The following is a 27,273-nucleotide window of genomic DNA, read 5'->3' on the forward strand; positions in this document are numbered from 1 at the left end:
ATAGCATTGGGGATGGGAGAGCCTGAGACTGTCTTCACACCTTTTAGTCCCTTCAGTACCCCCCCTCTCTCTGTGTATTGCATTTTATGTATTTTAATTTTATTGTAATGTTTTTGTGATCTTTATTGTGTACAATTTTATTATGTATGTGTTCGATTTTAGTGTAAACCACCCTGAGTGCCCTGTTATAGGGTAGAAAGGCAGGATAGGAATATTTTAAATAAATAAATTACCATTATACCACACTTCCACTATCTCTCTTGACCTAAATCTCCTGTTCCTCTCACAAGGGAGAGAAAAGCTTCTCTCTACGCACTTTCTTCAGGCCGTGGTGAATGTCATCATCTCCTATCATGGCTTCCCCTTCTCACCCCTTCGTTTTCTTTTAAAATGAAACTTAAATGCCCCCTGTTCTTTACCCTTTCCTAGTGGTAGTAGTGACTTGCAAAGTGTGTGTGGTTGTGGCTTAGTTATAGGTTGGGAAGGCTGGTGTTTTGGCACACGATGTGAGAGGTCCTGAGTTCAAATTCCAGATGTGCTGTGTGAGGGCAAGGGCTGGCCTGTATCTTGGCAGGGGATGCCACTTAGTGAGCGAGCACCTGTTTTGCATGCGGAAGATTCAGTCCTGGTATCCAAGGAGGGCTGGCAGAGACCCACTGCCTGAGTGGCCGTTACTTCGGCCAGATAGGCGACTCACAAATAAAATTGTATTATTTTTATTATTATTATTAAACCTTTGAATGCTACTGCCAGTCAGCGCACTCAGATACTGAACTCAATGGGCCAGCAGCTTCCTGTTTGAATTAGCTCTTTATTCAGAACAATGAGGACTGGGATCTTGCTTTATTTGTAGAAGAAGGGTTTACAGGCAAGTGGCAGTGTGTGTGCTTTTCATGCAAAAGATCCCAGGTTCAGTCCCTGGCACAGTAGTGGCAGGTGCCCTTTGGGGACTGGTGGTGCGGAAGGCAGGGAGCCCCAACGGTAGGTGGAGCCAGAGCCAATGACAGGCAGAGACGCAGCCAATGAGAGGCAAGAACCGGCTCATGAGAGCTTTGTCCCCATTCTCCTCCTTCCTGAGTTGTACAAGGGGCAACAGAGGAGGAGGAGCCAGGGCCAAGGGCCAAGTATGAAAGAAGGCAGATTGAGGAGGGTGGGCCACCTTCTTCAGCTTCGGGTCCCCAGATGTTTTATTTATTTATTTATTTGTTGAATTTCTATACCGCCCGACTAGCATAGCTCTCTGGGCGGTGTACAACAGAGGAATATAAATATACACAATAAAATCCAATAATTCAATGCAAGGAACATGTATGTAGGCATCCACAAATCTAAAATCAGTTAAACATATTTAAAAGACTAAAATAGACTAAAATGCCTGAGAAAAGAGGAAGGTTTTAACTTGGCGCCGAAAAGATAGCAACGTCGGCGCCAAGCGCACCTCATCGGGAAGACTATTTCACAGTTCGGGGGCCACCACTGAGAAGGCCCTAGTTCTTGTTATCATCCTCTGAGCTTCCCTATGAGTCGGAACTCGGAGGAGGGCCTTTAATGTGGAACGTAGTGTACGGGCAGGTTCATATCGAGAGACGCGTTCCAGCAGGTATTGTGGTCCTGTGCCGTATAAGGCTTTATAGGTTAAAACCAGCACTTTAAATCTGGCCCGGAAACATATTGGTAGCCAGTGCAGGCGGGCCAGAACAGGTGTTATATGTTCAGACCGCTTGGTCCTCGTTATTAGTCTGGCCGCCGCATTCTGCACAAGCTGCAGCTTCCGAACCGTCTTTAAAGGCAGTCCTACGTAGAGCGCATTGCAGTAATCCAATCGAGAGGTTACCAGAGCATGGACAACTGAGGTGAGGTCCTCCCTGTCCAGATAGGGACGTAGCTGGGCCACCAACCGAAGTTGGTAGAACGCATTCCGTGCCACCGAGGCTACTTGAGCCTCGAGTGACAGGGAAGGATCTAAAAATACTCCCAAACTACGAACCCGCTCCTTTAGGAGGAGTGTAACCCCGTCCAGAACAGGGTGGACATCCACCATCTGTTCAGAGAAACCTCCCACCAACAGCATCTCAGTCTTGTCTGGATTGAGCCTCAGTTTGTTAGCTCTCATCCAGTCCATTATCGCAGCCAGGCAACGGTTCAGCACATTGACAGCCTCACCTGAAGAAGATGAAAAGGAGAAGTAGAGCTGCGTGTCATCAGCGTACTGATGGCTACGCACTCCAAAACTGCTGATGACTGCACCCAGCGGCTTCATGTAGATGTTAAAAAGCATGGGAGACAAAACCGACCCCTGCGGGACTCCACACTGGAGAGCCCACGGTGTCGAGTAATGTTCCCCCAGCACTACCTTCTGGAGACGACCCGCCAAGTAGGAGCGGAACCACTGCCAAGCTGTACCTCCAACTCCCAACTCCGCGAGCCTCTCCAGGAGGATACCATGGTCGATGGTATCAAAAGCCGCTGAGAGATCAAGGAGAATCAACAGAGTAACACTCCCTCCGTCCCTCTCCCGACATAGGTCATCATACAGGGCGACCAAGGCTGTCTCGGTGCCGAAACCGGGCCTAAAACCCGATTGAAATGGACCTAGATAATCGGTTTCATCCAATAGCGCCTGGAGCTGGCCAGCAACCACTCGCTCCAAGATCTGGCCCAGGAATGGAACATTCGCAACTGGTCTATAGCTATTAAGATTTTCAGGGTCCCGCCTCTTTCAGACGGCCAGGGACCACTCCCTCTCATAAAGAGGCATTTATCACTTCCCTGGTCCATCCGGCTGTTCCAACCCTGCTAGTTTTTATAAGCCAAGAGGGGCAAGGATCTAGAGCAGAAGTGGTCTCACGCACCTGTCCAAGCACCTTGTCCACATCCTCGAGCTGAACCAACTGAAACTCATCCAATAAAACATGACAAGACTGTGCTCCGGACACCTCATTCAGATCAACTGCTGTAACCTGGGAGTCTAAGTCCCGGCGGATGCATAAGATCTTATTCTGGAAGTGCCCAGCAAACTCATTACAGCGGCCTACTGATGACACTATCAAGTCCTTAGGGCCAGAATGAAGTAGCCCTCGGACAACTCTAAAAAGCTCCGCTGGTCGGCAAAGAGATGACTTAATAGTGGCAGCAAAATATTGTTTTTTCGCCACCCTCACCGCTCCTAAGTACAACTTAGTAGAGGCACTTACCAGTGCATAATTGCATCCGTCGGGAGTTCGCCTCCACCTCCGCTCAAGCCGCCTCCTATCTTGCTTCATCGCTCTCAGCTCTGGAGTGTACCATGGAGCTGTATGAGCTCTACACAGGAGAGGACGCGCAGGAGCAATCGTGTCAACAGCCTGGGTCATCTCCGCATTCCACAGTTCAACCAGGGCTTCGACAGGAGTGCCAGTCTTATCAGCCAGGAAAATCCCCCAGAGCCCTTTGAAAACCTTCAGGATTCATCAGTCTCCGGGGGTGGACCAATTTAATAGGTCCCCCACCCTTGCAGAGGGGAAAAGCCGCTGTAAGTCTGAATTTCAACAAGCGGTGATCTGTCCATGACAAAGGGAGAGATGTAAAACTCCCCACATCCAGATCACCATCTCCATGTCCAGTAGCAAAAATAAGATCTAGAGTATGCCCTGACACATGTGTTGGGCCACTAACATATTGGGACAGCCCCATGGTTGTCATGGAGGCCATGAAGTCCTGAGCCGCTCCGGACAACGTAGCCTCGGCATGGATGTTGACATCCCCCAGTACTAATAGTCTGGGGGATCTCAGCAATACCTCCGAGACCACTTCCGTCAGCTCAGTTAGGGAAGCCGTTGGGCAGCAGGGTGGGCGGTACACCAACAGGATTCCCATTCTGTCCCTTTGACCCAACACAAGGTGCAAACACTCCAGGCCAGTAGCTACATGAACATGGTGCTTGATGAGAGGGATGGAGCTCCTATAGACCACAGCAACCCCACCTCCCCGACCCTCAGATCTACCATGGTGCTGAACCAGGTACCCGGGTGGGCAGAGCTGGGAAAGACTAGCTCCTCCCTGCTCACCCACCCAGGTCTCGGTTATGCATGCCAGATCGGCTGCCTCATCCACAATTAAATCATGGACGAGGGAGATTTTATTGTGTAGCGATCTGCAACTCCAGCCAGCCTCGCCAGTGGCCAAGGGCAATGGGAGCTGGGTCCCCAGATGTCATTGGACGACAAGTTTGAAGGCCAGTGAGGTTCACCATATGGAGACAGATGCACCAGCTGTTTGTCGCAGGATTAGGCAGCTTCATGTATATGATTCCTGGCAATCATGCCGGGTCTGAAGAAGTCTTCGAATAATGCCGTTTGGTTTTCTTTTCTTTTTTAAAAAATATGCATTTATTTTTTAGGTGTACTGAACAGTGAGAAGCAGATGAGACCATGCTGTGCCCGTACTGAGGATATTCCTTAACTGGGTGGAGAGCATGTCTAAAGAAACGTGGCAGGATTGGGTCTTCTCGGTGCCTGGTTGGGTGGGCATGTCCCTTGCTATACAAAGAAGGATCCCCTATTTTAAGAGATCCTCTCTTTTGTGGATGAGGCCATTCCCCCAAACCACGCCCTTCTGTCCATCAACAGATCTCACTGGATGATATCTGCTGATGGGCAGGGTGGCAGGGTTGTGTTCCTTTGGGGAACGCGCTGGCGAAGGAGACGCCTGCAGAGTGCAGGATTCAACTCTCTGCTCTTCCATTGACAAGCAGAGAGTTCAATCCTGATTTCCTGCAGGGAACATGCTGGCGAAATGGATCTCTCCTCCTTCACCCTTGCGGGTCAGGTTTGACAGGTGGGTGGGACCCCCCTGGGACCCCCCATACCCCCCATGCCCCCCATATGCCAGCCACCTGACATCATCATGACATCAGATGATTGGCAGTTGGGTGGCCTTGCCCACCCGTCAAAGTTGCCCCGCAAGGGTGGGGGATCTATTTTGCCCACGCATTCCCTGCTGGAAACCTTCAAGGTGCAGTAGGAAGATATACATCTGGGCCACAACGTATTCCCACCCTGAACCTGTTTGAAGGTCTAATTGGTCCAAGTCCCCTTTAAGAAAGGGGAACCGGGAGGGGTCTTGAAGTTGCCTGTCAACAGTGACCACCTGGACAATAATCTGTGCAAGCATGGAGGTCACCTGGTCACAGTTGTCCACACTGTGACGGGCTGTACTGCATTTTGATTTAAATTATAGTGGGTGATCATCCAATGGTAGTCATACTCACGAGCAGGCCCATTGAAATTAACAGATTTTATTTATTTATTTGGCAATGCATAAGTAAGTATCGTAGTGTCTAGACTGGATGCTTGCTTGGGAGCCTCATGCATTCTGCCTCCATCATCGGGGAAGAAAAGCAGGCAGCAGTGCAGAACACGGAATAACGGGCTGAAGATGTAGGAAGCCGGATTTCGGCTGAACATCAGGAAAAACTTCCTAACTGTTAGAGCGGTACGAAAGTGGAACCAATGACCTAGGGAGGTGGTGGGCTCTCTAACACTGGAGGCCTTCAAGAGGCAGCTGGACAGCCACCTTTCGGGTGGATTCCTGCATTGAGCAGGGGATTGGACTTGATGGCCTTACAGGCCCCTTCCAACTCTACAGTTATCTGATTCAACAGTAAACAAAGTCAAATAGAGTCAAATAGAGTTGGTGGGCAGCTGTGGTGGTTTTACTGTAAGTGTAGTTTTCCAGCAAGGCAATGAGGCTGCTGCAGATGAGAGATCGGAACTCATATCTCCCTTTTCTATGTTTTTTAAAAACTCACGGGGCTACATTGTTTTCCTGATCTTTTAAATAAAACAGGAAGGACGGAGTCTGAAAAAAGTTCTAGTCAAATATTTCCATTATTTTTTAGGCCTTGGCAAGTAATTTCCAAGAGCCACACTCAAAACTTTAAAATGTTTGGGACTGATGGTACCTTAAGAGTTGCTTTCACCCATATAAATCTACCCATACTTTAAGATCTTCTTCAAAATCCTTGTTCCAAGTCCTTCCACTGGGAATCAAGTGGTTGGTTTTGTGAGACAGGGTCTTTTTAGCAGTGGCACTGAGAATATGGCACACGTACCCTGCAAGGGAGGCAGGTTTGTTTTGCACCCTCATTGCTAGATTTAAATGTGTGACTCGGGTTGTTCTCTTTTGAAGGGGCTTTGAGATTCCCTGGTTGTTTGGGAAATTGCTTCCTTGTTTGCTGCTTGTCTTCTTATTTATTTTCTTATATCTGTTTGTTCATTTACTTTATTATATCTGATTGTTACTTTAACGCTTATTTATAAATTAACCTTGTTTAATGCCTTTTGTCCAAAACGCAATGTAGAAAGGTCCTCCTAAAATAAAATTCACTTATAATAAATCAGTGCTGAAGTGTCCTTGGGAGGGTACACAATGATATGAATGTGAACTCTGGCACAGAAACAATTTTTTAAAATTTGTTTTCCCTTTTCTTAAAATATCTAGCTTTTTTTTTAATGGACAATAAGATATTTACTAAAATATGTATTACCTTAGCAAAGCTCGTGCTTCTGTGGCAATATTTCTTTTTTTATTTTAAAAAATCCAGCTTAATAGATCTGTGTGTTTCTGAAGCTTGCATCCTGGATTTTCAAAAACAATCTGCTTCAAATGCAGGCTTTCCTTATCAGTGACTCTGGAAGGTATATTTTGACCAGCAAGGAATGTAACAGCCTCTGGAGGGAATGATGGTTCTTTTTAAACTGAGCTTGGAACCGACAGCGCTTCAAACAGGAGACTTCTTCAAATGGGGAGCTGTCCTCTGACAGCCCATCCAATACAGGAATGAATTCTAGGGATGGAAGGGCCCGTCAATTTTGATTCTTTCCTATCTCAAATTCCGTTCTCCACGTTCTTGCAGCAGTTTGCGAATTTGTTCTTAAATCCTCATGAACATTTTTCAACAAAAAGTTTTTTAATGTAAATTTCTCCAACTAAACACATTTTTTCTTGTGGGCAGTTTTGACTAAACCTACCCATTTTGCAAGCAATGCATTTTTGTATGTTTTCACTAATATATCCATTTTTATGCATACTTTCCCCTAATATCTGCATCTTTGTAAACACTGGTTGGGTGGAGAATTGCATCGCAAAATTTGGAGAAGCGCAAATTTCGAAGGGTCGCTGGGGTTTGGTACTCCTATAGCTTTGGAAAGTGCGAATTTGATAGATTTGGCTTTAAATGTGAACTGAATTGAGTTTTCCCCTCATCCCAGCTGCCTTCTATAAAGTATCACACATGCTCACCTTAGTATTCACTAACTCTTAGGGCATGATTATTCTACCAACTCAAAGTAGTTTCAGAAAGCTTTCTCCAGAGGGAATTCTGGAAATTATAGCCATACAGTATAAGTGTGAGGATGTGTATGGGTAATAGAATTCACTAGCAATATTCTCAGAGTAGAATCATAGAATAGTAGAGCTGGAAGGTTCCTGTAAGCCCATCAAGTCCAACCCCCTGCGTAATGCAGGAATCCAAATTAAAGCTTCCCGGACAGATGGCTGTCCAGCTGCCTCTTGAAGGCCTCCAGTGTTGGAGAGCCCACTACCTCTCTAGGTCATTGGTTCCATTGTCGTATGGCTCTAACAGTTAGGACGTTTTTCCTGATGTCTAGTTGGAATCTGGCTTCCTGCAACTTGAGCCCATTATTCCATGTCCTGCACTCTGGGATGATCGAGAAGAGATCTTGGCCCTCTGCGTGGCAACCTTTCATGTACTTGATCCTATCTCCCCTCAGTATTCTCTTTTCCAGGCTAAACATGCCCAGTTCTTTCAGTCTCTCCTCATAGGGATTTGTTTCCAGACCCCTGATCATCCTTGTTGCCCTCCTCTGAACCTGTTCCAGTTTGTCTGCATCCTTCTTGAAGTGCGGAGACCAGAACTGGACACAGTATTCAAGATGAGGCCTAGCAAGTGCTGAATAGAGGGGAACTAATACTTCACGTGATTTGGAAACTATACTTCTATTAATGTAGCCTAATATAGCATTTGCGTTTTTTGCAGCCACATCACACTGTTGGCTCATATTCAGCTTGTGATCAATGACAATTCCAAGATCCTTCTCACATGTCATATTGCTGAGCCAAGTATCCCGCATCTTATAACTGTGCATTTGGTTTCTTTTTCAGAAGTGTAGAGCTTTGCACGTATCTCTGTTAAATTTCATTCTGTTGTTTTCAGCCCAATGCTCCAACCTATCAAGATGCCTTTGAATTTTGTTTCTGTCTTCCAACATTTAGCTAGCTTGCTAATTCGAATATCATGGGCCACTTTGTCAAAGTAACTTCCCACAAACTGCAGTTCTCAGAATTGTTGTCCAGCAAGGTTGCCTTTATTTATTTAGTTCAATTTAGATTCTGCCCTTCCTCCTTCAGGAAGTCCAGAGCAGCAAACACATTAATAATAAAACAATTTTTTAAAAAAGCATTCTAAACACAGAAACATTATCTTAACCAGTGATCTCAGGGTTGCCAGGAACATTCTCTTTCAGTCATCAAATACCTGGGAAGCAGGAATATTTTTAAATTCCTCTGAAAATCAGTAATCAGAGAGACCAATGCACCTCAGCAGGGAGGGGTTTCCTCAAGTGGGGAGCCACCACTGAAAAAGTCCTGTCACGGGTTAACGCCAACTGGGCAGCCCCCGATGGCACAACCAACAAGGCCTCATCTATTGATCGTAGGGCCAAGGTGGTTGATATTAGGGAGAGCATTGGGCCCCAAGCCATTTAGGGCTTTCTGTGCTAGTACTAACACTGGTAGCTCACTGACAGCCATTACTGAGGCCCACCAGTCACCAAAGAGCAGTGCAAAGGGAGGAAAGAGTAAGAAGACTGAGGCATAGAATCACAGAGTTGGAAGGGGCCTATAAGGCCAACTAGTCCAACCCCCTTCTCAATGCAGGAATCCAGCTTAAAGCATCTCCAACAGGTGGCTGTCCAGCTGCCTCTTGAATGCCTCCAGTGTTGGAGAACCCACCACCTCCCTTGGTTCCACTGTCGTACCGCTCTAACAGGAATTTTTTCCTGATATTCAGTTGAAATCTGGCTTCCTGTAACTTGAGCCCATTATTCCGTGTCCTGCACTCTGGGACAATCGAGAAGAGATCCTGTTACCTCCTCTGTGTGGCAACCTTTCAAGGACTTGAAGAGTGCTGTCATATCTCCCCTCAGTCTTCTCTTCTCAAGGCTAAACATTACACCACGTCTGCCTCAATATTCTTCTTACTGTTTCCTCTCTTTGCACTGCTCATTTGTGACTGGTGTGCCTCAGTAATGTTTAGCCCTCTCAAATGGGCCCTGGGGTGGAAAATTTGAGAACCCCTTGCCCTAGAAGTCAAATCTGTGAGTAATGGGTAGACGCATTTTACCTCTAGTGCGCATGCGCGCAAATGCATGCAGAAGGAGGCAAAGGCACCATGCAAACAGTGCACTTTGCCATTTCCCACACTGCAGCTGCTGAAGTATGTTTTGAATGGGTGATAACCTATAATAGACCACAGCCATACATACATTTAAAGCACATTTAACGCATGTGGCTTCCCTTGGGCATTGTGGTTCTGAAGGGGGCTGTGAATTGTAGCTCTGTGAGAGGCAAACCACAGTTGCCAGGATTCTTTGGGGGAAGCCATGTGCATTGAATGTGTGCTAAATGTGCTTTAAATATATGGTGTGGATGTGACCATAGGTTAAGTTGTGTTTTTTCGTGTGTCTTTATCCTTGAAGAGCATTCGGCTGTGTGTTGTGTGGGGATGGAGTGGGGCTTGCAAGCTGAATCAGGGTGTTCCAAGCTGAATCAGGGTGTTCCAAGCATGCCCTTATTTTTTTTGGGGGGGGTTGTCTCTGCGATATTGGAGGCTGCCTTGCCATGCACAGCCCCCCCCCAACAGTATCTGTGGCATATGTTTAAACCCTGCAGAAACAAACTCCTTGTGTGGCCTGATGAAAGGGACATTCTCCTTCATGCCACTTGCTCACATGAACGTAAGGCTCAGTTGCTTCTTGTTGGCATTGTTGTACCAATGTTTTCCTAAGTGAATTGAAAAAAACACAGCTTGAAACCCAAGTCTGGCCTATGAAACTTTGCTTGCTTTTTTTTTTTTAAAAAAAACCTTGTGGCTTCCAGCCTCCTGTTCCACCCACCCGCAGGACTCCAGTTTGGTTTGACAGTTGTGTGTGGTTATTACATAAGCCTCTGCTGTAGGATATGTTTTCTACTTAGGCCAGGTGAAAAAGAATGCCGGGCTCCTGCACTTTTAATAGTTGAGTTGAAGAAGGAATTTCAGCAGGTGTCATTCAATTAAAGGTGCAGGAACCCTGTTCTCTTTTTCATCTGGCTAGCCTACTAGGCCTAGAACAACTGTGGGGAATCTCAGGCCCAAGGGCCTGATGTGGCTCTCTGGGCCTCTCTGTCTAGCCCTCAGGACCACACTTCCTATATATAAGCCACACCTCCTCCTGCTTTGCACCCTTCTTGAGGGTTTCTGCTTGGCTGGAATGTGTCCTTGAATTCTGATCATGCCTCTTGCTTGTCTGGATGGAGGATGGAGAGGGGTGGGAGAGTTTGTGTAGAAACCAGCCTGCTTTGCAAAGATAAGTTAGATTAATTACCCTGCCCACTTTACCCTCTAGCTGCGCCCACCACTGGCATGTGGCTCCCAGACTGAAAAAAACTTCCACATCTTTAGCCTAGAAGGTTCTAGAGCAGGAGTGGGCAACCCATGGGGGACGGGAAGAAGCCTGCTTTATGCAGACATTGGTTTCAAAAGGGACTTCTCCCTTGCACAGTGATGCCAGAGGAAAAAAGGTGTCTGCTTGCTTTCGCTGTGTGCGAAATGAAACAAGTTTCCAGTCCTCATGGTTCTGAATTCAGGGATGGTTTAACAAGAACACAGGAAGCTGCCTTTTACTGAGTCAGAACATGGATCCATCTCTCTCAGTACTGTCTACACTGACTGGCAGTGGCTCTGCATGGTTTCAGGCAGAAGTCTCTCCTAGCCCTACCTGGAGATGCCATTGGGGATCGAACCTGGGACCTTCTGCATGCAAGGCAAGTGTTCTACCGCTGAGCTAACCTGTGCCTGGAGTAAAGGAAAATATGTGAGATATGCAGATGGATGCAGAATACTTTGCGCCGTTCACCTGGTTGCAGAATGTGGGCTGCCTCTGCAATTGATCTAAGGTTAATTTATACAATCGCTGTCAATGGATCACTTTGATTGTGTGTGCATGCTCATTTTGAAATGGTGGCTGCTTTGTGGATTTATTTTATTTATTTATTTATTTAATTCAATTTTTATACCGCCCATAGCAAAGCTCTCAGGGCGGTGTACAACAAATAAAAATATATCTTTACATTTCAATATTAAAAAACCATCTAATTCTCAAATCAACAATTAAACAAACAAATAAAACATATAACTAACAAATACAACATTAAATACAATTACTGAAATACTAAAATGTTAAAAATATTAAAATGCCTGGGCAAAGAGGAAGGTTTTCACCTGGCGCCGAAAGGATAGTAAAGTAGGCGCCAGGCGTACCTCATCAGGAAGGGTGTTCCATAGTTCGGGGGCCGCTACCGAGAAGGCCCTCTTTCTTGTAGTTGCCTTCCGGGCATCTTTCTGAGTAGGCACCCGGAGGAGGGCCTTCGATGTTGAGCGTAGTGCACGGGTAGGTTCATATCGGGAGAGACGTTCCACCAGGTATTGTGGGCCCGTGCCGTGTAAGGCTTTATAGGTCAAAACCAGCACCTTGAATTGGGCCTGGAAACGTATAGGCAGCCAGTGCAAGCGGGCCAGAATTGGTGTCACATGTTCCGACTGCTTGGTCCCAGTTATTAATCTGGCTGCTGCATTCTGCACAAGCTGCAGTTTCCGAACCGTCTTCAAGGGCAGCCCCACGTGAAGTGCGTTGCAGTAGTCCAATCTCGAGGTTACCAGAGCATGGACAACTGTAGCAAGATGTTCCCTGTCCAGATACGGGCGCAGCTGGGCCACCAGCCTAAGTTGGTAAAAAGCACTCCGTGCCACCGAGGCCACCTGCGCCTCAAGTGACAAGGACGGGTCTAAAAGGACTCCCAAGCTACGCACCTGCTCCTTCAGGGGGAGTGTAACCTCATCCAGAACAGGTCGAACATCCAACTGGTCAGGGGATCCATTTACTAACAGCATCTCAGTCTTGTCTGGATTGAGCTTCAATTTGTTCGCTCTCATCCAGTCCATTATTGCGGCCAAGCATCGGTTTAGGACCTTGACAGCCTCACCTGAAGAAGATGAACAGGAGAAGTAGAGCTGCATATCATCAGCATACTGATGAGAACGCACTCCAAAACTCCTGATGACCGTACCCAGTGGCTTCATATGTACCTACCCGTTCACTACGCTCGACGTCGAAGGCCCTTCTCCAGGTCAACAACTAGATCTAGGGCCTTCTCGATGGTGGCCCCCGAACTATGGAATGCCCTCCCAGACGAGATACGCCTGGCGCCTTCTCTGTTATCTTTTCGGCGCCAGGTAAAAACTTACCTTTTCGCCCAGGCTTTTTAAATTTTGTAAATTTTTAAATATTTTAATTTAACATTTTAAACTTAATATGATCTTAATTTAAATCTCAATGGCAATTTTATTAATGTTTTATAATTGTACTATATATATATATATTTTCCACACTTGCTCATATTTTAATTGTGATTTTATTTGTTGTACACCGCCCTGAGAGCTTTCTGCTATAGGGCGGTCTAGAAATGTAATTAAATAAAATAAAAATAAATAAATATAGATGTTAAAGAGCATGGGGGACAGAACTGATCCCTGCGGGACTCCATATTGGAGCGCCCAGGGTATCGAGTAGTGCTCCCCAAGCCCTACTTTCTGGAGACGACCTGCCAGATAGGAGCGGAACCACTGCCAAGCAGTACCTCCAACTCCCAGATCCGCAAGCCTCTCCAGAAGGATATCATGGTCGATGGTATCAAAAGCCGCTGAGAGATCAAGGAGAATCAACAGAGTTACACTCCCTCTGTCTTTCTCTCGACACAGGTCATCATACAGGGCGACCAAGGCTGTCTCCGTACCAAAACCGGGCCTGAAACCCGATTGAAATGGATCCAGATAATCGGTCTCATCCAAGAGTGCCTGGAGCTGGGATGCAACCACCCTCTCTAGAACCTTGCCCAGGAATGGCACATTTGCTACCGGCCTATAGTTATTCAAATTATCTGGGTCCAGGGAAGATTTCTTCAAAAGCGGTCTCACCACCGCCGCCTTAAGGCAGTGCGGGACCACTCCCTCACCTAGTGAGGCATTGATCACTTCCCTGGCCCAGCCGGCAGTGCCATCCCTGCTAGCTTTTATTAGCCAAGAGGGGCAAGGATCTAACACAGAAGTGGTTGTACGTACCTGTCCAAGCACCTTGTCAACGTCCTCAAGCTGTACCAATTGAAACTCATCCAACAAAATATGACCAGACTGTGCTCCGGAGACCTCAGTTGATTCCACTGCTATAACTTTGGAGTCTAAGTCCTGACGAATGCAAGAGATTTTATTCTGGAAGTGCTTTGCAGATTCGTCACATCGAGCTTTAGAAGATTCCATCACGTCCTTAGGGCCAGAATGTAAAAGCCCTCTGACAGTATGAAACAGCTCCGCCGGACTGGAGATAGAGGTTTGAATAGAGGCAGTGATATGTTGTTTCTTTGCTGCCCGCACCGCCCCAAAGTACGTCTTATTATAAGCACTCACCAGTGCAAAGTTGCATTCGTCAGGAGTCCGTCTCCATCTGCACTCAAGCCGTCTCCTACATTGTTTCATCGCCCTCAGCTCTGGAGTATACCATGGAGCTGTATGAGCTCTACAGAGGAGAGGGCGCACAGGTGCGATCACGTCAGCTGCCCGGGTCATCTCTGCATTCCACAGATCGACCAGGGTGTCGGACGTGAGCGCCAGCCTTATCAGCCGGAAAACTCCCCAGGGCTTTTTGAAAACCATCAGGATTCAGCAGCCTCCGGGGGCGGACCATCTTAATAGGTCCCCCACCCTTGCAGAGGGGGAAAGTCGTTGTGAGTCTAAACCTCAACAAGGTTTCCTTACCTCTATCCCCAGCCCCACCCCCAAACTACTCAGCAAGTCTGCAGTAAAGGTCGAATCCTGCTCTCCTTGTAATCAATAGGTGCTTTGTTACTCACTCTGGGATTGGATCAGTATGTGCGTGTGTGGATTAATCTTTAATTGCTTCTTGGCTGTACTTCAAACAGTTCATTTTTTGTAATAAGATTTTCCATTGTGTCCAGAGTTGCTGGAAGATATAGGTCATTTCTCCCTCCCAGCTTTTCGTCAAAGGTGCCATTTCTTCCATTCCTTTTCTCTGTGATAAAGACACCCCCCCAATTGAGTCTTTTTGGTTTTAAAGAACAAGGTTAGTTAAAACGTGCTGGGATCACAGTGTTTTCGTCACCTGATGTGTATTTCTCCCTGGCCTTTATTTCTTGCTGCTTTTAATGGGCATATGGGGCCAATTATTTATTTCCTGAAGAAATGCATGTTAACATGGCCAAGAGCTGCTTTGAGTTAGTGTAAAAAGATCCTTGGTTTCCAAGGACTCAGGAATTCTTACCCATAAAAGAGCTTTTTTTTCCTGGTGGTCAATAATCATTGATTCGCTTTCAATGGTTGTTTCTGAAGATCCCAACACAGATTTTTTTTTCAAAAAAAGTAAGGAAAAGAACTGCGATTTAGAGTTTTAAAACAGAATCTTGGTGAGAGAATGGCTTTTAAAAACATGTGTCTTTCGTTTGGAAAGAAGATACATTTCTAGCCAATATCATCTTTCTCTGGGCTGCTACAGTAACGAAAATGAAGGGGACATTCTTGCTTCCTAAGATTTCACACCCACACCATACATTTAAAGCACACTCAATGCCCATCTAAAGCGCATGGCTGCCCCGGGGAATTATGGCACCTTTGGTTTGCCCCTTACAGAGTTACAATTCCCAGCACCCTTAGAATCATAGAATAGTAGAGTTGGAAGGGTCCTATAAGGCCATCAAGTCCAACCTCCTGCATAATGCAGGAATCCAAATCAAAGCATTCCCGACAGAATGCTGCCTGTCCAGCTTCCTCTTGATTGCCTCCAGTGTCGGAGAGCCCGCTTCCTCTCTAGGTAACTGGTTCCATTGTCGTATGTCTCTAACAGTTAGGAAGTTTTTCCTGATGTCCAGTCGAAATCTGGCTTCCTGCAACTTGAGCCCATTATTCCGTGTCCTGCACTCGAAGAGATCCTGGCCCTCCTCTATGTGACAACCTTTCATGTACTTGAAGAGTGCTATCATATCTCCTCTCAGTCTTCTCCAGGCTAAACATGCCCAGTTCTTTCAGCCTCTCCTCTCCTCCTTAACAAACTACAGTTCCCAGGATTCTGTGGGGGGAAGCCATGCACTTTACACATGTGTTGAATATGCTTTAAATGTCATCATTGGCAATTACTCGTGGCCGAGTAAGATTGTCTTCCAAGATAAGGTCTTTGCTTGGAAGACGCCTGTGCATGAATTTGTTTTATGTGGGGAGGTCGGCGCTCGACGATCAACACACAATCTTGACAGAAAAAGGCTTTGATCCAATGGCATGGATACCACGATGATTGGAAGTCTTTTATCTGCTGCAGCCTTCATCCGCCTTAAACATACAGTGTGGATATAACTAGAATCCCATGCCAAGTTTTGTTTTCATTTTAGGCCCCTCCTGCTTTTGCCTGCAAGTGCCACTCATCCCATATTCTCATGACTTGGGGGGGGAGAGAAACTTATAACACGCTCCCCCTACTCTGACAGCACATTCCAGGTTCTGAATTTCATCCTGAGCTTTTATCTGATGGGAATGGAGGAGGCAAAGTTTCACGGGGACGGGCCAGGCCTGTCTAACCAACGAATGAGTTATGAAAAAAAGATTTGCAGTTCTACAAAAGAAAAGGATACAACTTGGTGCTATGCCATGCCTAACCCTACCCATTCGTCTCTTCCGTGTTGTCTTCAAAAGCGACTGACCAGTTTTCAGTTTTTTTCTTCAGAAACTTGAGAGCTGGTAGGGATGTAAAAGAGAATAGTTTCAGTTCTACCCTGAATTCATCGCATGCCACACCGTTTCCGTTCTGCTGCAGTTCCTCTTTTGCCAACACCAATGCTATTCATCTCGCTGCCCACTGGCAATATGTAATTAATTATATGAGTTACATTGTCACCCTGTTCATTTCAATGCATTCCAACTCATTCATTGCAAAGCAAAGAAACACAATGCAGTTGTGTGTGTGTGAATGTAATCCATTACATATTGTCAGTAGCGTGATGGCAAATTCAGAAGTATAGGGTCTTTTCATGATAGTCACAGACATGCCCCCTTCTGAGATTATACAGTCTTCTAAGTTTATAGAACAATCTGGCCAGGCTTGAATATACCATCCTGTTTCTCTATCACTGCCAGCATTTGTCTGTCCTTTCTCACTGTCAAGAGATATTGTTTGAATTACTGGATTCAGTGTCTACGTGTTTATCCCCTGCAGCTGCCAAACTGCTTGATGATGTAGATGGGGTGCTATCATCAGGATTCACTGCTTCTTCTCCTGCACTTACAGCATCCTCACTCTCCACAACTTGCCTTGGCTCTGTGTAGTAGGAAGTACTAAAGGCTTGCTTGCAGTTGACACTCATTGGGATACTTCTCAGCGGCTAATGCACTCCCTTTTCATGCTGATTGGCTCATAGGGCGCTGGAGACATAGGGACCCTGCTGAGATCTGGTTCCTAAAAAAGTAGGGGGTCTAAGACACCCCCCTGGGACCTGGGATGCCCACACCCCTGTGTTTTGTTTGTGGCCTGAAAGCAATGACAACAGCAAATACAATCGTATTTGCTGGGTTGATTTCCGTGCCAGACATGGGACAAATAAGAGACCGTTGGCAATTTCCGCTCCCCTTCTGTGTTCGTTAGAATTATCTGACATCCCTAAGCGTCAGAACCGTGGTTTTAATTTTAAATGCTAGGGATGACTTAGATGATGGAGTGGAGGAAAGCCTTATGAAGTTTCCGGATGATACGAAACTGGGAGGGATAGCTAACACAATGGAAGACAGGAATAAAATCCAAAGGGACCTGGATAGACTAGAAAATTGGGCTGAAATTAATAAAATGACATTCAATAAAGACAAATGCAGGATTCTGCATTTAGGCCACAAAAACAAAATGCACGGGTACAGGATGGGAAATACCCGGCTTAGCAGTAGTGCGTGTGAGAAGGACCTTGGAATTGTACTGGATCGCAAGTTGAACATGACCCAGCAGTGTGATGCTGCGGCAAAAAAGGCAAACACGGTTTTGGGCTGCATAAACAGAGCTATAGTTTCCAGGTCGAGGGAAGTAATAGTCCCACTATATTCTGCATTAGTCAGGCCTCATCTGGAATACTGCGTTCAGTTCTGGGCGCCTCATTTTAAGAAAGATATAGACAAGTTAGAGCAGGTTCAGAAGAGGGCGACGAGGATGATAGCCGGTATGGAGAACAAGTCTTATGAGGAAAGGTTGAAGGAACTTGGCATGTTCAGTCTGGTGAAGAGAAGGCTGAGGGGTGACATGATTGCACTCTTTAAGTACCTGAAGGGCTGTCACATAGAGGAGGGCACCGACTTGTTCTCTGCTGCCCCAGAGGGTAGGACTAGGTCTAATGGTTTTAAGTTGCAGGAGCGTAAATTCAGATTGGACATTAGAAGGAACTTCTTGACAGTAAGGGCAGTTTGGCAGTGGAACCGACTGCCTAGGGAGGTGGTGGGGTTCCCTTCGCTGGATGTCTTCAAGCAGAGGCTGGACAGCTATCTGCGGGAGATGCTCTAGCTGTGGATTTCCTGCTGTGAGCAGGGGTTTGGACTCGATGGCCTACAAGGCCCCTTCCAACTCTATGATTCTATGATACTTCTCTGGAGAGATCCTATCAGGTGTTCTAAGCTGTACGGCAGGAAGTGATTGCAGGCACATAGATAATTCCTGGGGTCCTGGGAAAATAGGTATTTGGTGTGTTCTCTAAGTCCTTTTATAACCTCAGCGGGCAAGCAAGGAAGTTGTATTACGTGCAAACTACATCTGTAGACATTTTAAGGAAAGGCTGCTCCCGCCAGGGGCAATCCTGAGAGCGCCCGTCAGCTCGTAAACGGGGGAGATGCAACTGTACTGGGTTAAGGAGGGGAAAAGAGGCAGGGGATGGGGAGAGAGTGCAGGCAGGAAATAGAGAGGAAAGGCCACAGCTCAGAGCTTCTGCCCTGCATTTTAGAAGGTCCCAAGTTCAATCCCAAATGGCATCTTTAGGTAGGGCTGGGAGAGACTCCTGCCTGGATCCCTGGAGAGCTGCTGCCAGTCAGTGTAGACAGTACTGAGCTAGGTGAACCCAAAGGTCTTGACTAAGTTTGAGGCAGCATCCTGTGTTCTTTGTGAGCAGAGGAATAAGGAAACAAAATGAATCTCAGACCGGGTAATCCCTGCATCTCGAGAATGGTTCACTGTCGGTAGAGCAAAGCTCTCCCTAGTCCAGGTTTTTGGTTGTGATCTGCCGCCGTGCAACAACGTTCACCTGGAGAGTTGAAGTCTTCAGTCGGTGAAACGCTGTTGGCAGCTAAGGTGAGCAACACATACCTTGCCAGAGCACAGGTGTTGGGTCAGAGCGGCGCTTCCTGTTACTGATGTTTTAAGACGAATCGTACTGTCTGTGCTGTTCATTGAAAGCATTATGACATTACTTCAAATAGTCCTGGCTTCCACCAGAGAATCCTGGGAACTGTAGTTTGCTAAGGGATTCCTGCACTGAGCAGGGGGTTGGACTCGATGGCCTTAGAGGCCCCTTCCAACTCTCTTCTTCTATGATTCTATAAGGGTGCTGAGAGTTGTGTTAGGAGACCTCCTATTTTTCTCGCACAACTACAATTCCCAGAGTTCTCTGGGAAGAGGGATTGATTGTTAATCCACCCTGGGAATTGTAGCTGTTTGAGAGGAATAGGGGTATCGAAGCAACTCTCAGCACCCTTAAACTAAAGCTCCCAGAATTCTTTTGGGGGAAGCCAGGGCTGTTAATGTGGTATGCAGTGACGTCTGGGTGCTCCGTGTCAGTGGGGCAGTGGAATCCACTCCAGATTTTAGTCTGAACTTTCAAGGAGCTGGCCAAGGTGCAGAACCTAGGTGTAAATTGAGCAGAGCAAAGATCTCCACAGAATCTCAGCTTTTAATTTTTCAGACGCCTGGAGCATATCAATCTCCTCCTGAATTCATCAGAGGTTGTCCCACATCCCTTGGAGCCCACGCTCGCAACCTTAAGGGCTAGAGACTTGGTTTTCTTTGAGTAAATAAAAAAACCTGGCCATGGTAAAAGCTTGGATGTGGTGAAGCACTGGGAGACACTGCAAAACAAAGCTGCACTTTCCCTGAGGTACGCAAACACTCCTCTGACTGCTCCTTATGTCATGAACGCACCCTCAGCCCCCCCGTCTTCCAGACGCTTCCTCTCTTTCTTCCACTGGCTGCCCTCGGATATCTGTCTGCAGCCGTTAAAACTGGGTCGTGTTGTGTTTCTTTTCCTGCATTCCGGGATCTTCAGTCTTTGGCTGTGAAAGAAAAGGACTCCGAGACACGGCAGCGGTACAGGATTCGGTTTGCCAAAATCCATTTGCTTCACAGGTGCACCACACTGTCTGTTGGTCTATCGTTGCACAATATGGTCCGGCAGCAATGCTCTGTGGCGTCGGGCAGAGCTTCACCCACAGACGTGTGCACCTGTGCACGGCGGCTCCTGTGATGCTCAGGTTATCTTGCCATCCATAAGCCCAGAGGTTCCATGCCCCTGAGCACATGGCCTGCCCCACATCCTGTGGTAGTTGAGCCCCATCCATTCCTGTTCGCCTTCAGCCCTCCCCTTTAACAGGGAATGGAGGCCCTGTGGTTGTCCGTATGTTGTTGTAGTGCAACTCTGTGGCTAGGAGTGCCTTCTACCAGCTTTGGCTGGTCCGTCAGCTGTGACCGTGCCTGGAACAGGTTAGCCTGACCACAGTCGCTCATGCATGGGTAACCTCAAGACTTGACTGCTGTAACACGCTTTATGTGGGGTTGCTCTTGTAGCGGGTCCAGAAGCTGCAGCTGGTGTAGAATGCAGAGGCCAGAGTGCTCACAGGAGCAATTACCAGCAACATGTCACTCCACTGGTGAGAGAGCTGCACTTGTTACCAGTTTGCTCCCATGCAGGTTCAAGGTTCTTGGGTTTAATTCACAAAGCCCTAAATAAGTTGGCCCCAAAGTACATTAAGGATTGCCTGATTCCTCATAAAATCATAGAAGAGTGGAGATGGAAGGGACCTATAAGGCCATCGAGTCCAACCCCCTGCTCAATGCAGGAATCCAAATCAAAGCATTCCTGACAGATGGCTGTCCAGCTGCCTCTTGAATGCCTCCAGTGTCGGAGAGCCCACTACCTCTGTAGGTGATTGGTTCCATTATCATACCGTTCTAACAGGAAGTTTTTCCTGATGTCCAGTCGAAATCTGACTTCCTGCAACTTGAGCCCATTATTCCGTGTCCTGCATTCTGGAACAATCAAGAAGAGATCCTGGCCCTCCTGTGTGTGACAACCTTTCAAGTATTTGAAGAGGTGCCAGTACTCATATCTTGATAAAAATACCATGAGTGCCAACTCAAAATGGCTGGCATGGGTGGCAAAGATGCCGGTACTCTGTGCTGGTGAATACTGTCACATGAAAAAAAAGCCCTGGTTGTGCAAGAAAAAACACAAGTACATTACCCAATATAGTTGTGCAACGGATTGCAGAACAAGAGCCGGTGGTGCACAACAAGCGTTCCCTAGTACAACTGCATTCCTTTGTTGCACAGCCTTTAAACTCTGCTGTCTGTGAGTGCTGCAAGGGCTCTTGCAGCCAGCATCATCAAACGCTATTTCAACCCGGTGCAAATTTTCTGTTACCTCCTCTGTCGGAGGCAGGCTGCTTCTGAATGTTCCCAGTTGCTAGGAATCGCGAGTGAAGAAAGTGCTGTTGCACACAGGTCCTGCGCACAGAAGAGGCATTTGGTTGGCCTCTGTCAGAATAGGACACTGCAGTGGATGGATCCTGGGCCTGATCCAGCCAGGGCTCTTCCTGTGTTCTTTGGAGTGGTGCAGTTTCGTTTTGGAAATATCTCTGTCCAAGGTTGCACTCACGCTATGCCTTTTAAAGCACATAGAAGTTAAAGTGATGAAACTGACGTTATCATACTTTGGACACATCATGAGAAGACACTATTCACTAGGAAAGACAATAATGCTGGGAAAAACAGAAGGGAGTAGAAGAAGAGGAAGGCCAAACAAGAGATGGATTGATTCCATAAAACAAGCCACAGACCTGAAATTACAGGATCTGAACAGGGTGGTTCATGACAGATGCTCTTGGAGGTCCCTGATTCATAGGGTAGCCATAAGTCGAAATCAACTTGAAGGCACATAACAACAACAAAAAGTGCATTACTTCGTCCAAAGAATTCTGGGAACTCGATTTTACCCCTCACAGAGCTACCGTTCCCTTAACAAACGATACCGTTAACAAACTACAGCTCCCAGGATTCTTTAGGGAGCGGGGAATGTGCTTTAAATGTGCTTCAAAGTCATGGTGCGAATGTAGCCCAAGGTTGCCTTTGGTGGTTCTTCATACTGAAAGACGTTGGCCATGCTCCTTGTAGGGCTTGCTGGCTCCGTAACCGTTCCCTTTGATTTCTTTTGCCTGTCCCCTTCTCTTATGGTGGGGAAAAGGGGCAGTTGGATCCCCGGCCCCCACAAAGCTTCCAGGAATCCTTTTACGCAATTGTTGTCTGGTTGGCAAATTGAGTTGAATAGAAAGGGAGCTTCATTCTTATTCTCCCGGCAGGCTCTCTGAGACTCAACAGTTCCTCCCCCTTCTGATCTGGCTTCGGTAGAGATTTTATGTGTCTGCTCCCCTGCTCACCCGCAAGCTTTTTCAATCCCCCCCCCCCAAGTCTGGTCTGCAGGTCTGAATGATTACTACATACGTTGCCACTCCTTTTTATTAGTGGCGATTGCTGCCACCATACGTGGGAATGGCTACAGACGGTGGTGGCTGGTGCCCACTGGGACTGGTAGGGTGGAAGCCAGGGAGGCCAACAGTAGGTGGAGTTTGAAAGCCTCGTTATCACCTCATTGCTTTGCCAAACCAAGGTGGAGCCTTCAGTTTCCCTGGCACTCCAACAGATGATGACATGTCGTCACTCCTGCACTTGAAAAGAGCTGCACTCAATAGGAACAGAGGAAGCTGCTTTATCCAGAGTCAGACCATTGGTCCACCTAGCTCAGTCGACTCCAGCAGGCAGGCTTTCAGACGGGGCTCTCTCCGAGCTCTACCTGGTGATGCCATTGGGGATCAGACCTGGGGCTTCCTGCAGGCAAAGCAGGAGAACCTGGCTGGGAGTCCAGAGTCTGTGAGTTCAAATCCCCGCTCGTGTCTCCTGGGTGTCATGGGCCAGCTGAAGATCAGCCCCACAGGGAGTGGCTCAGGGGTGACGTGCCCTGCCACCTGTGCAGCCGCGGGCAAGCTGCAGAGTCCCAAGGAGCCCAGTTGCCCCCCATCTGGCAGTTGCGGACAAGGAAGGGGCCGGCTTGTGCAGCTGTGGCAAGCTGAGCGGGCCCTAGCCAGCTGGGGAGGACTAGCCTCAGCGGGAGGCAGTGGGAAACCCCCTCTGAAATACCACTAACCATGAAATCCCTATTCATAGGGTTGCCATAAATCGGGATTGACTTGAAGGCAATCCATATCTAGCTATACTACTGCGCCAGACTCCCCCACCCCATTTTAGCTCAAACGTCCATACACACCCTGTGCAGCCTTCTGACAATAGCTAAGGGGTCATGACGAAAGCTATGCTTCTGACGCTCCCCACACCTCCCCAAGTAAGTGGGTAGAGAAAAGTGTTCCCTCCCCCTCTCGTAACATTAGAATTCGTGGACATCCGATGAAGCTGAATGTCGGAAGATTCAGGGCAGACAAAGGAAATGACTTCTTTACGCAGGTGCAGAGTTAAACGATGGGATTGGCTCCCGCAAGATGCCTCGATGGCCACGAACTTGGAGGGCTTTAACAGAGGATTTAGACAAATCCATGGAGGAAAAGGCTATCAGCAGCTACTAGCCAGGATGGCTATGCTCTGCCTACATTGTTGGAGGGGATATGCTTCCGAATACCAGTTGCAGGAGGGAGAGAGTGCACTTGCACTCGGGTCCTGCTTGTGGGTTTCCCAGAAGAGGCATCTGGTTGGCCTCTGTGAGAACAGGATGCTCGACTAGACGGGGGCCCATTGGCCTGTTCCAGCCAAAGGGTTCTTCTTAATGTTCTGAATTCCTCTTTCAACAAGCTTTTTAAATTGAGACCTTTCCCAGTCTGCGTCTGAGTTAGAATTGCTTTTAATATGTTTTCTTTAATAATATGTTTTTAACCTTTTTTTTTTTTAAAGATCCTTTTACAGCTTTTTTAGAATGTTTTTAACATTGTTTTGTTTTAATGTATTTTAAGGTCTTTTTACAATGTTTTAAAGTGTTTTTAGCGTTTCTGTTTGCCGCCCTGGACTCCTGCTGGGAGGAAGGGCGGGATATAAATCAAATAATAATAACACTACTACTACTACTAATAATAACAACAACAATACCAATAACAACAACAGCAATAATAATAATAATAATAATTCAAACTTTGGTGCCTGCATGATTGGCCTTGCCAACAAGATTTCCGTTTTTCAGCAGCATTGCGGAGCTGAACTCTGGGAGCACAACGTGACATTTTAAGGGGAACCAGAGGAGGAGATAGCTTGGCCACAGTTAGTTGTGTGCTGGCAACCTCACGTTTTTGTTCTTATAGTATTTATATCCTCGCCTGTCTGGCACGAAAGCACCACGCTGGGTGGCTTAAAACATTTAAAAAGACAATTTCATAGCAAACAACAATGTGAAGCTGTGGTGTAGAAACTCTTTTGCTCCGAGGGCCACATTGCCTTCCAGGCAACTTTCTGGGGGCCAAATGCAAGCAGTGAGCAGGGCTAGAGATATAAAATGTCTGGAAATGTTTAAGCCCTGGAAAAAATAATTCCTGTTCTCCCCCCTCCCCTGGAAAGAAATGTAAATTTTGGGGAAAATTGAAAAATAGACACTGCTTTTTTTTTTTTTTGCACTCTTTACAAATAGCCACTCTGTTGCTTTAGGAACATAAAATGTATTATGTATGATTTGGTTTGCCATTAAATTATTATTTTTTATATTAAAAGTAGTTTTAGTCAGACAATCATTGCAAATTAAATTTACTTTAAAAAAGTTTTTTTGCTACAAATGGAGCTTGCAAGCTGCTGAACAGTATAACATCTGAATCAGTATAACAGTATAACATCTCTGTTATTTTGCCAGTTTATGAGAAGCGGGCAAACCAATAAAATGGAGAAACTGTCAGTATCATAGTAAAAAAAACAAAATTATTATGTATTCTGAAAATGATTATGTCTCCTCAGTCCTCCACAATGTCAAGTAGAATGATTTCTATAGAAAGTGCCGGGTAAAGAGGAGGCGGAAACCAAGACATAATGAATACTGCGTGAAATTTAATCAGCCTCATTTTCTGAGCTATCTCTTATTTCTTTCTGCTTCTTCATGTTTATAATGGAACTTCAACAAAACTGATTTGCCCAGATTGAAACTAGCTTCTATAGCCTTTTACATACCATAGCCCAAAATGTTTCAAAACGGAAATGGAGTGCCTTCAAGTCGATCCCGACTTATGGCAACCCTACAAATAGGGTTTTCATAGTAAACTGCTGTGTGGGGATTCGAACCCTGGTCTCCCAGGTCATAGTCCAGCACCTTAACCAGTACACCACACTGGCTCTGTAAAATGTTTCAAGTTCTCCAATTTTTCAAAAAACAAAACAAAACACCAAAAAAGGCTTTGGGGGAAAAAATGGGGGGACGTTACTTAAATTTTTCCACTCCCCCCCTTTCACATTTCTAGGCAGGATCAGAAATGAAAGTAGGCAGGGCAATGAATGTTTAACTTTACCTGAGTATTGTAGGCTAGTTTCTACACACACTGTCCTGCCCGAACTCGAGAGACTCGGACTCAGACACGGCCGTAGTTTTTTCTTTTATGGAAGTAAGAGAGAGTTTTAGTTCAGTGCGCTTCATTAATCTACCTACGGCTTACTCAGAACTCAGCATCCCCCTCTAGCTAACTAGGCACAACTTGGCAGCACTAAGACTTTGGCTCAGCAACTATCCCTCCCCCTTCACCCAGCTTAAATAGGGCTGGGCAGGCTCCCTTCTTGCATGTACCACGAGGCACTGTTGGTGGGATGCATGTAAGCGCAGACTCCTCCTCAGCTGGCATTGTTGAATCTCCCGCCGCATTCGCCTCCTGGTCCGAGGTGAAGGCGGGCCTTGATCACTGTCCCGTCCTCTTCCTCTGCGGGGAGAGGGCTGTCCGGTGGCAGTGCAGGCATCAGGAGAGGAACCTCAGGCTGAGGAATGACTGGCTGGTCTGGTGGTCTCTCCAGGAGGGTATCTGGAACTGCTGGAGGTGACCCATCAGCTTCCAGCATGGGGGCTGCTGCAGTGTCCCACCCCTCGCTCAGTCCTTCCCTGGCTGGAATGTCCCATTCCAAGTCCTCCTTACCTGCTTCATCCTCGTCTGTCCACCCCCTGCTAGCGTGGCTTACAACACGCACCCCTCTCTGTCCTCCATCCGGGCAAGCAAGAGGCCTTATCTGAATTGACACATTCAAGGCAGGCGAAAACAGTCAGCACCAGGTGAAGACTCTTATGTTCATGCAAGCCTTTTGGACAAGCTTGTGTTTTAAATCAAATCCCGGGCCTTCACTTTTTAATGTGATTGTAAATGAACTCCATGCTCTTGCTTTTTTTCAACCTGGTTTTGAGGTGAGCTGCCAAGTGTTTTGTTGTAATAATTATTGTACTTTCAAGTACAGTAATACCTCTGTTAACAAAGTAGATGCATTCCCGGACATTACTTTAACAGAAACTTTGGTACCAGAGGTAGGAATAATGTGGAAAGAATAGGGATAGGTTCCTACATCTGATCATAGATGATGAAGGCAGCTTCAACAGGGGCTTTAAAGGGTGTCTACCTGTCACCCACCCAGTCCCCTTCCTTCTCCCTCCCCTCCTTCTCTGAATCTTATTGGATCCTTCCTTTCCCAGCCCTGGGATAAAGCAAGAGATCTCTTTAATGCAAAGCAAACACACAGGCATGTCGGTTTCACCATAGCAAAGCAAAGGCACAGACTTAACAGTTTATTGATAGCAAAGCAAACTTGGTCAGTTTCACCTTTAAAAAAAGCCTTCCTTGAAAGGAGCTTCCTTCCTGAAGGATTCCTTGACTGAGGTATTACTGTATTGCATGATGGATTTTACTAATTTCTTGATGGACAGCCATATGACTTTAAATAAAACTAACTACACTCTTGTTCTTGCTGATTTTCAGGCGACGATGGCACTGTTGGGAAAGCTGTCGGATGGGCCGCCAAACAACTCCAGGCCTGACCAGTGGCACTTAGTCTTCTCTCAAAAAGATGAAGTCATCACTAGCTTAGTATCTGCCTTAGATTCTATGGTAAGCTTTTGTTTTGCAAGCTGCATGACGTTTACAGAATTAAAATGTGGATTTCCTGTAAGGTGGTGGGAGAAAGAGGTGGCTTGTGGTGAGGCTCGTGGAAGTCATAGAATCATAGAATAGTAGAGTTGGAAGGGGCCTATAAGGCCATCAAGTCCAACCCGACAGATGGCTGTCCAGCTGCCTCATGAATGCCTCCAGTGTCAGAGAGCCCACTACTTCTCTAGGTCATTGGTTCCATTGTGGTATGGCTCTAACAGTTAGGAAGTTTTTCCTGATGTCCAATCGAAATCTGGCTTCCTGCAATTTGAGCTCATTATTCCATGTCCTGCACTCTGGGATGATCGAGAAGAGATCCCGGCCCTCCTCTATGTGACAACCTTTCATGTACTTGAAGAGTGCTATCATATCTCCCCTCAGTCTTCTCTTCTGCGGGCTACTTCTGGCATCTTGCTTCCTAAGCCAGGAGTGCTCTGTTACATTTGCAAGTGTGATGGACTGCGCTATAAGAACACAAGAAGAGCCCTGATGGCCAAAGGGGGTCCATCAAGTCCAGC

General features: G+C 46.7%; 1 protein-coding gene across 3 annotated transcripts in view; it reads left to right on the top strand.

Moving 5' to 3' along the window:
* GTF2IRD1 (GTF2I repeat domain containing 1) overlaps positions 1–27,273 on the top strand; it is a 153,412-nt gene that overhangs the window by 42,164 nt on the left and 83,975 nt on the right. For 2 of the 3 annotated variants that reach the window (XM_061604893.1, XM_061604895.1), the window contains exon 2: positions 26,588–26,716. In XM_061604893.1, the coding sequence (XP_061460877.1) occupies positions 26,594–26,716 (123 nt within the window). In that variant the 5' untranslated portion in view covers positions 26,588–26,593. Of the gene's footprint in view, positions 1–13,133; positions 13,701–26,587; positions 26,717–27,273 lie in introns of those variants that run through there. The other variant, XM_061604894.1, reaches the window with a different exon arrangement.

This window comes from Rhineura floridana, chromosome 21 (genome assembly GCF_030035675.1).
Source record: "Rhineura floridana isolate rRhiFlo1 chromosome 21, rRhiFlo1.hap2, whole genome shotgun sequence".
NCBI classification, from domain to species: domain Eukaryota; kingdom Metazoa; phylum Chordata; class Lepidosauria; order Squamata; family Rhineuridae; genus Rhineura; species Rhineura floridana.